Consider the following 10,884-nt stretch of genomic DNA (forward strand, 5'->3'; position numbering starts at 1 on the left):
CTTCGTCGGCGTGTCCCATTTTTTTATGGATCAATCACTGAGAAAGGCATAAATACAGTCCTATATAAATATTAAAGACGTGTATTTTACCTCTGTCAGCCTGATCCCACTTCTGACACCAAATTGAAGGAAAAAATGTCTATCCCGGTTTTCCCTCCAAGGCACGAGCGATAAGCAGAGTTCTGTCCTTTAACATATAACAAAATTAAAAATATTCTCATGCATGATCAACGGGCAATCACGGTACCGGCCGGAGTACCGGGAGCAGTTTGGAAGAACAAGAAGACGCGGAGACTGTTCTAGGTTGTCATTCCAAACTGACTCAGAGGTTTATTTATCAGACAACAGTTTATATAGAGAGAAAAAGGTTCGTGTGTCAGTTTTCCCAGTTCAAACCGGTACAGACCAAATAAGGAAACGTCTTCCTGCCTTGTGAGCAGGGAAGTATCCTCTGTGTAGTTTATCAGTTCAGCTACAAATTATGATCATCCCAGCAAAATACACTCCTAGACATAGAATACAGAGTTCTTTCATTAGTGAATTCTGAAACAAACCACCTGGCCTTTAATGAGCCTTTTCTAAGAGATAAAGAAAAAGGGAGGATGGGAGTAAGGAAGTGGTCTCGTCTCTGTGGTGTTTTCGACCGTGGGGTACCAGCCTGTGAGTCTTACACATTAATTCTTGGGTCACAGAGAAAGAGAAAAACAACTAGTAAATGGGCCTTATTGAGTAACAGTTTCTCTGTATGATATCACTATAAAACAATATCCTGTAAATGCTATCATGGTATCAAAATATCACAACAACAAGAACTTCACGGACACATCTGAACCTTTATTGGCAAAGCTGCAAAAGCAACAAGGAGTTTCTACAAAGGTTCACACATCCAGGGATCGAGCAGTCAAGTACCTTCCCACAAAATCCGCCAAAACCTTCAGTTTTCAGTTTAGTTCAGTTTAGTCTCCGAAACTAATATGACCTGAGAATGTGCCCCTCTCCAGGTCTTTGTATGTTGTATGTTGGAGTGAGTTTGAAATCACAGAGGAGCTGGACTTTATTACACTTACTGAACATTATTACACTTATTTAACCTAATTTTTATTTCTCACTGAACAAGCATGACCATTCATTCATTTCAGGAATGGTGATCAGATAGTGATTAAATGTTGCTGTTTTTATTATGTCTAATTCCTGTGATACATTATGTCAATCCAGTTCTTCTTGGTCACTTAAAATATCTTGACTGGTGACTTCATTCATGACAAGTATGTTTGCACACCCATTTACAGTAGTCTATTGAATTTTTTTTTACATGCTGCAACCTAGTGTTGCTTTGGGTGATGACATGGAGATAATTCCTCAACAACAAGAAAATAACTGAAAAAATATTGCACACATAAAAATCCACAGGCCAGTTACTCCTTCTCATTCCTGTGATCATGGTGCAAATGTCGCACTGTGGAGGTATGTAAAAACGACAGATGTCTCAATGTCTCACTCCAACTTTATTAGCTGACTCAGCAGAACTTCACATACAGTAAGCGCCAAAATCTCCACCCCAGCACTTCCCTTCAACTTGGGTGTGAGTGGAGCCACCTTTAAGGAAGCGCAAAAAGCAGCCTTAAGCGACCTGTGGAACCGTTCACGCATCGCATTAGCTTGCGGGTTGTATGCGGTTGCGCGGTGGACCTTGGCCCTCAGTCCATCAGCCATAGCCGACCAAAGCTCAGAAACGAACTGGGGGCCTCTGTCTGAGGTAATGTCCGCAGGGGGTGCCGAAGCGCAAAACCCAGGTTGACAAAAGCGCCTTGGCCACCACTGCTGCGGTCCGCCAGGGGGACCGCCTCCAGCCACCGGGTGATGCAGTCAACAATAGTCAAAAGGTGTGTAAAACCTTGTGACTGCGGCAGAGGACCCACCAGATCAACATGGACATGATCGAAACGTTTGCCAGGTATGAAGAACTGCTCCAGGGGTGCCTTGGTGTGTTTATGAACATTTGCACACCGGCATGGAATGCACGCCACCACCCATTCCTTCACCGATTTGTGAAGGCCCGGGCAAACAAACTTAGAGCTGACCACTTTAACAGAGGCCCAAAAACTTGACGACGCCATTAAACAGGAACTACTGGGCAAGGGCGGCCGATGGAAACGTCACAGACCAGGAGAGGGCCGCCGTCCTGTACAGGTATGTCTTCCAGTATGAGGCCCGTCTGCGTGGATTTAAGCGCGAGGATGTCTGGGTCACTGCTCTGATCGGCAGCTATGGAAGAATAGTCTATGCCGACAAAGACGGGAGAAACCAGCGCACGGGACAAACAGTCCGCCACATGATTGGACTTACCAGCCACGTGCTGAATGTCCGTGGTAAACTCAAAAATGGCTGCCAACTGGCGCTGCTGGCGCACACTCCATGGATCAGAAACCTTGGACATTGTAAACATCAAGGGTTTGTGGTCCACATACGAGGTAAAGTGATGACCCCCAAGAAAAAAACGGAAATGACAAGTCGCCAGGTGGAGAGCTAGTAGCTCCCTGTCAAAAACGCTGTAATTGCGCTCGCTGTCTTGTAGTGTACGGCTGAAAAGGTGAGCGGTTGCCAGACACCCGAGATTCACTGTTCCAGCACCGCACCCACCGCTATCTCCGACGCATCGGTGGTCAACGCAATCTGCGCCGACGGGGATGGGTGAGCCAGAAGGGCAGCATTAGCTAACGCCGGCTTAGCATCAGAAAATGCTTGGATGCTTTCCGGAAACCAGTCAACGGAGTCATTAGCCTTCTTACCTTTTTAACTCCCCATAAAGGGGCTGCAGCAGATGTGCCACTCTGGGGAGAAAACGGTTGTAAAAATTCACCATCTCCAAAAATTCCTGCAGTGCCTTAACAGACGTGGCACGCGGAAAATCAGAAACAGCTCTAACTTTGTCAGGCAACGGAACCGTGCCCTCGGCAGAAATACGGTGCCCAAGGAAGTCGAGAACGGGCAACCCAAACTGGCATATAGATGGATTAATGATCAGTCCATGTTCCGCCAAACGCCGAAAAACCTGACGCAGATGGAACATGTGTTGCTCCTCCGAACTACTGGCCACCAGTATATCATCAAGATATACAAAAACAAAGGGCAGCCCGTGCAAGACCGAGTCCATCAACCGCTGGAAGGTTTGGGCGGAACCTTTCAGGCAAAAAGGCATGTGCAGAAACTCGAAAAGGCCGAAAGGTGTAATGACGGCGGTGTTGGGGACATCCTCAGCGTGCACGGGAACCTGGTGATATCCCCGTACCAAATTGATCTTCGAAAAAACAGGTCCCCGCAAGATGGGCGGAAAAATATTGGATGTGGGGAATGGGATAACGATCGTTCTCTGTGACATTATTGAGACGGCGGAAATCCCCACAAGGTCGCCACCGACCATCAGATTTGGGCACCATGTGTAATGGGGAAGCCCAGGCACTGTTCGAACGCTGCACGATGCCCAGGCGCTCCATGGTGGCAAACTCCTCCCGAGCAACAGCCAGTTTGGCAGGGTCGAGGCGGCGCGCACGCGCGAACACCGGGGGCCCTTCTGTGCTTTGTCACAGTGCTCGAGAAAGTGGGGACAGTGAGTGAGGGAAAATCAGAAAGCAAACACTGAAAAGCGTCACCAGAAGCTACTGAGTTAGCATGCACCACGGGCTGAGCACTACTTTACACTACATTCAGTCATTCACCCATTCACACACACATTCACACACTGGCGATGGCAAGCTACATTGTAGCCACAGCTGCCCTGGGGCGCACTGACAGAGGCGAGGCTGCCAGACACAGGCGCCACCGGGCCCTCTGACCACCACCAGTAATTACTATGCACTTAATGCAGACGTATTATTAAAATTTGGGCTATAATGGTTGTATTGGTGTATAGCAACTTGAAATGCTCCAAAAAATGGCTCCACAGCATGTAAAAATATACTATAAGCTCTGGCGGACTTGGTTCTATGGTAGGTCTTAAAGGGTTAACATTCTAGCTTATACCCCTAATTCAACATTGTCATCTCTATATAAAGTTTTAATCTGAAACAAAGTTCATACCTGACCCCTCAAACTAATTTTTTTTATTTTCACAATGCAAAATTTCAAGTACACAGAATTTGTGGAATTTGGATTGAAATTTTTTCCAGTCACTTACCAAAAAGCTATATTAGAAAATAATTTTAACACAAAAGGAATCAGGTCGAAGCCTGGCATGTAAAATCGAGATGTTTTTTCCTGTATTGACCAACCACCTAACCCAGATGTTGATATCACAATTGAAATTATCAGTTGATTATCAGGTTTGTAAACATCCAGTGGTCACAACCAATGGTTATTTTTGTTATTCTACATCCAGACATTACATAAAATATAAATGGTGCACTTTTCCTATTGAAACTATGGTGAATCCCACTTACACTGATCAACTGCAACGACTACAACTTCAACAACATGCTGACACACGTTGAAAAGTAGAAACAAAGCTCACTGAAAGCATTTCACAGGGAGGCTCATTTACCTTCCAAGGAAATAAGTATGGGGAATGCTCACATTCAGGTTAAGGCTGAAGTCCACAAACCAGTGATCTAGGTCATTGTATCTGTAGATATCTTCCATAGTAGAGTTTGTCACCAAAGACTGCATGTGTGTACTTTTGTCTCTTTTACAACCTCATATAACTTTTATAGTTTGGTCTGTTGCATGTGATAGTGAGCTTTGTATCAATAATAAATCATTTAAATGTTTCCATCCAAATGTGCCCGTCTCTACCTGTCCTTTCCCCTTCTACAGTTTGCGCATCACATGGTGGTCCAAGACAAAGGATGCGTCTCAATGGATTCTCGTATATGTCCAGTAGTGATGAAGTGCGGAAGAAATATGTATCTTAATTACTTTGAAAGAAACGTTGGCAGGAAAGAAGTCTTGGCAATGCGAAAACATTGTAACTGGAAATTTTACTATGTTTTGTGCTGTTTTTAATTGACAAAAACCTTTAATTGTTACAGTCAAGGAAGCTGACTGTGTGGAGTGAGGAGGAGGAGCCAAGTGCATACATCTGTCAACAAAACTTAAACTTAACAGAAAATTTCGACACTACAAAACAAATTAAAATCCTAGAAACCATGGCATGAGCACAGCAGTATAGCAGGACGACCAGACAAGGAATGAAAGGCACTCAGAGATTAAATACACACCGGTGGTGATCAGGGGAAGTACAAACATGTGTGGAAACAGCTGATTCGAATGAACATAATGACACCAGGATTGGAAGAACATTTACCATGAGCAACATTCCTATGCTTTTTAATGAAATGGGATTCACCTTTACCTTCCATTACATAATGAATTAACAAAAATCACTGATTTATCTTGATTTGGGAAGCCTGCATGGAAAATTCTGATTGTCCAAATTTAGATCTTCAATACAATATCTTGTGGTTGCCATTCAACATGCTCCTAGTAATACGATTACTATCGTGTCTTTGGATGGATCTATCAAGACACTCTGAGGCCAGCCATTTATACAGTGGAAAACTAATTTAAGAAAACACAAATGATTAAAACTCTTAAAACTAATAAATTATATTTCTTTAAAATGTGACAATGATGTCACCAAACAGATTTTTTATCCATTGTTTTTAAAAATTGATTATATAAGAATATCACATGCTGAAGCATGAGAGAATACCATGGGATGCATAAATAACTAAGCTGCTGAAGTAGGTATGTAATGCTCAATTAACTTAAAACAATTCAAACTAGCCTTAACCATCTTTGAAATCTTCATTACATGCTTATCAAATTTACACTGACACAGGCAGCATTTAAGCATTTAGAGCATAAGAATAATTCTTTAACTGGTATTTGTGTGAAATACCCACAAAGCTCTTAAAGCCTAAAGCACTGTCACCAAGCACTTGGTGAAAGTGGGAATGAAACTCTCTTTTAACAGGAAGAAACTTCCAGCACAAACAAGCTAAGGGAGGAGCAGCTATCTACTGCAATTGGTAAGCGGTGATGGGAGAAAGACCGGAAAAAAGGCACAGTGTGGAAGAGAGACAGAGATCAGACTAAGGCTCAGCTTTATTGTCATTCAGTTGTTTGACATGGAATAAAGGAAACATGGTTTCTTAGGTCTCAGTACTGCAATATGCTTCCAAACAACAGATACAACAGTATAACTAACTAGAATAAATACTCAAATAAATATATAAAAATATAAACATATAAAATATATATATAAAAACTATGTATTAAAATGTACAAAAATAAATCGACCTTAACCCTTTCATGAAAAGTGGTCACAGGCTGTCAAACACACCCTACCTCCACCCTGAGTTGAGAATAACTGCAATGCCAACACTCATGGATATTACACATAATGCAACCAACATTCCTACCTCGTTAAACTGTATTTATTACAGCACAACAGCAGGGCTGTAAAGTAGGTTATAAAACATGTGCCTCTTTTATTTGTCCTTTGACTTGTCATCAATCTACACACGTTTGCAGGTACTGCCTGAAAAACAAGACAAGAGCCCACTAAACAACAGCAACAGCTGGTTGGTGGCTAACAGCTGCAGAAACAGCAGCACCAACAGAAATGTTCAGTATCGCTGTCATCAGTGTGTACAAATTTTTATTTAATTATTTTTACACAAATGAAAGTAAAGACACGACAGACAGCTGTGATTGTTATAGGGTACTTTCAACAACAGAAAACAAAGTGAAATTAATCTAAACTTAAGGTAGACCAGCTAAACAAACAGAGGAAGGTAAACAGGCATTGCAACAAGCAACTAGGAAAAACTATAGCTCTAAATATACTGAAATAACGAAGGAGGGAAACATGGGGAAACACAGCTGAAACTAATCATGCTAGACAAGACAATAGAATCAAAACTAAGCACAGCACACACAAGATGAAAGACAGGATAAAATAAAACAGGAAGTAACTAAGTGGTTTTACAAGCAGAGATAAAAAAAAAATTAAAAGAAAACTTGACAAGAAGGCACGGGGAACACAAGGTGCCGATGATGAACAAAGGGCTAAATACTAAGACATTACAACTATGAAAAACCACATAACTAAAAAATATGAAGACAATAAAAACTCAAACCATGAATAAAACTGGAACTAATGACGCTGATCTCAGAATGTTAAAAAAACATGCGTTTCAAAGTCCAAACACAAAATGCTGGGTCAACGACCAAGGACCATGACGTTTACAACTCTTCACTGCTCATGGAAAGTCATAAAGGAAGTTATTGTTCTTACACTGAGGTGTCATCATAGACATACCTCTGCACACCTACACATCCTCTAAGTCTCTAACCTAGAGCCATGTTTAACATGATAATTTTACCCAAAGTGACCTATGCATGGGAATTTTACAGTCAGATATGTTTCTCAAATGCATTACCTGAGTTGAGGTTTTGATTTTTGACAAGCTCAGCATTCAATCTGGCTGATCTTGGCCTTTTATCTCTTTCCAGGGGGGAAGTAAGAGAAACAGTTTCTTAAAAAATATCCACTGACTAGTTGAAAACTGTGTCAGAGTAAAGTAAGTGATTTGTGTAGATTGATAGGGTGGTGACCGTGCTTTTATTCGACAGATATCACTAAAAAAAACATTTTTTTTGTGTGGGAATAGACTGTTTGACGAGGGCTGTGCCTTTTGTTTAATGCAGTTAAAATGAAAAAAATATATAATTTTTTATACTTCTTTGTTCTTTTCTCTGTTAAGTTCAGATAAAATATGAGCATCAAATATAGCCAATGTTTATTAAAAAGACAAATGTGTTTACATTTTTTTTATTGAATGGAAGTTTTAGAATGCAAAGTGTGTAAAGTATAATGTTTTCCTCTATAAAAATAAATTACTTGCTTTTCTTTGATATACATTGGATTTAAAATCAAGCATTAACAGTGAGAGTACAATGCTGATCTTCAACTTGGATTTTATCTTCATTACATTCACTGCAATATGAATATGAGAAGAAATGCAATCTTCTAAATACTGCTGGAGATTAACTTCTAGTGAAGCTGCCATCCCTCTTTAACAAATGAAGCAAAATAAGTTTAAAATAGAAAGTGATGTCCACAGACAAAGACAATGTTGATGCGTTTGTCCAACATATCCATCTACAAACTCACATAAGTCTGGTGCAGAAATTTAATGTGAGTTTTGTCCATTATGTATAGTAAATATAGAAGCATCACGTCTCCAGCCCTGTTGTTGCGGTTGTTGCAATTGACGTTGTTCCGGTTGCTCCTGCTGATGTTGTGGTTGTTGCCACTGATGTTTTTGAGGTTGTTGCCACCGAGGCCATTGACTTTGTGGTTGTTGCGACTGATCATGTAGTGGCTGTTGCCACTGTTGTTTCTGTTGTAGTTGCAACAGTTGTTGTGGTTGTTGCTGCTCTTCTTCTTCTTCTTCCTCTTCTTCTTCTACACCAGCAGACAACTTCATGATTAAGAAACACAGGAGGCCATTGAAAATTAGCTGAAGGTTTGTGAAGAATAGAACATTCTTATAAATCATTTCACTGTCAGAGGTGCCGATGATGTTGAATAGGCACTCAAGAATAAAACTGGGGAGGAAGACAACCAAGAAAATATACATGGCGAGTGCCGTGATCAGTTTCTTCTCTTTGGCAGGTGCAGGAGATGCAGCTGACAATCTAAAGTTCATAATGACACCCAAAGCCAACCCAATGGTGATAACTCCCAAAACGTAGATGGCCACCTGTTTTACAAATGCATAAACAGGGGACAAAACACAAATCAAAATGGAAATTACTGTTAAAAAATAGCACTGTTTGGATTTGCTTTTTGGATGAATAAAGCAATGCAGGCACCAAGCAGAGGTCAGGAGATGTAAAATCACTCCATATAATCTGGTCAACACCCATGCGACTGAAAGCCATGAAGAACTGCAAGAGATTCCACAGTCGGAGATAGACTCAACATATCCACTTCCTACACTTATTCCCATGAAAAAATTTACAATATCCACGCAGATCATATAGGTAAGAGGACAGCGGATGTGCTTAATGAGCCTGCGCTGATAAAAGAAAACGCAGATATAGGTAACCATGCCCAGCAGAGAGGTGGACAGAAGAATTCCTCCAGCCAAATTGCGGTCTTCATAAACACCTGCTCTGGTGTTCCCCATTATGTGATGGTCTTAACTAGTTTTATGGACCTAATGGAGGAGACAAAGTAAAACAGAATTTTTTTTTTCTATTTAAAAAAAAATGTTACATGACCACACATAACTTTCTATAATCTTTTCCACACCAGTCAGACATTTCATGTTAAAAGTGTTAGAATGCAGATTGACAAATTCGTAAGAGGAATTATTTTATGTATAAAACAATGGTAAATATAACTATACAGCTTGGGTCATCCATGATGCCACTTGGACACAATGTGACCATTTAAAGGTTAAATTCTGACATTTTTTTTCTCAGTGCCTATTGTACTACTTTTAATGTATTTGCTGTCATAACTGAATTCAACATATTTGTTTTTGCAAATTAGCCTATAAAACAACTTGCTGAAGACTGCAATATCTCTACTTAATGCTTCATTGAAATCGGGAAAACTAAAAGTTATCCACAGCAAAAATATTAAAATCACCTCAACGCATATTTTTTAGAAATTAACAAAACAGGTTCAACATGTTTTTCTTTTTTTATCTTCACACAATGCATTATGTTCATTGTCCAATTTTCATTGCACTGTGTAAAGAAATGAAAAAAATTATTACTGATTACAAGTGATGAAACTGCAAAATGTTTACTTTTCACAGATGTAATCCAAATACATTTATCAGCATTAAAAGAATTAAAAGTAAGAAAACATTTAAATTGTACTCCTACCTGTAGGTACTGACCATCTGTTGCCAAGCGAAAGCTTCTGAGTGACAAACACGTCTCTTTGTTCAGTATGTTTATGGCTCTGAAGTGCCTTGTAAAACCCTTGGCACATGATTTCCAAACACACCCACTTTTAGCGATGAATTTACTTTGAAAGCAGGCAGCACTCTGAATGCATGTTTCTTTTTGGTGAAATGGGATCTAACTTTGGTCACATTTCTTTACACTGAAACTGAATTCACTTCATTTTAATTGTGAGGGATTATATGATGTAAAAGACATAAAAAATTTGCACTTTTTATACTTTTATTGAAGCCTGGGGAAATCTGCTGACAAAGTATGAGATTAAAAAAAATAGTGCAGAATTTTATAAGATAATAAAATCTTCTTGCCACATTGATTCAGTTTGCATTATGCAACATCCATCATGTGAAAAACAATGCCAGATGTAGCAAATATGATTGTAATCTTAGTCACGACACGTAACACATCGTACTTGAGACCTTAAACAATTATTTCATGCCTTGGGCTTTAAAGGATTAAACATTGCTTTTACCTGGAAAACTTTTTTTGAGCCACTTTTGGGGTGGAATGCTCAAATGAAAATGGGTGGTGGTCATTTTCATGGTGAACACAGCTGGGTGGTTTCACCTGCAATTTTAGGATAAAGATTTAGTGCTAAAAACTATCTAGTAATGTAAAGTATTTTTGCCTGATAATAGCTATAAATATATTAGAGAAGCATGGCACACAACATCATTGTATTTGCACAGCTGATGCTCATGACTCAGCTGTGTCTATGAGCATTAATTATGATCTTGCTCTTACTGGTCATGGGTTCTCTCCGGGTATTCCAGCCTTCTCCCACAGTCCAAAGTCATGCAGTTAGTGGAGCTGGGTTAATTTGAGATTCTAAATTGCTCATAGGACTGAATGGGAGTGTGAATGGTTTTGTATCACTCTATGTTAATACTGCATTGG

General features: G+C 40.0%; 1 protein-coding gene across 1 annotated transcript; it reads right to left on the reverse strand.

Annotated features, from left to right (window-relative positions):
* Positions 1 to 6,623: 6,623 nt before the first annotated feature.
* On the reverse strand, positions 6,624 to 9,939 carry LOC121813089. Its single transcript, XM_042216598.1, has 2 exons — positions 9,907 to 9,939; positions 6,624 to 9,227 (listed from the first exon to the last, which is right to left on the reverse strand). Exon 2 carries the CDS (start codon positions 9,195 to 9,197, stop codon positions 8,196 to 8,198), a length of 1,002 nt encoding a protein of 333 aa, XP_042072532.1. The 5' UTR covers positions 9,198 to 9,227; positions 9,907 to 9,939; the 3' UTR covers positions 6,624 to 8,195.
* Positions 9,940 to 10,884: the final 945 nt, after the last annotated feature.

This window comes from Haplochromis burtoni, unplaced genomic scaffold (assembly GCF_018398535.1).
Source record: "Haplochromis burtoni strain Fernald_Lab_line unplaced genomic scaffold, NCSU_Asbu1 Contig_1132, whole genome shotgun sequence".
Classification (NCBI taxonomy): Eukaryota; Metazoa; Chordata; class Actinopteri; order Cichliformes; family Cichlidae; genus Haplochromis; species Haplochromis burtoni.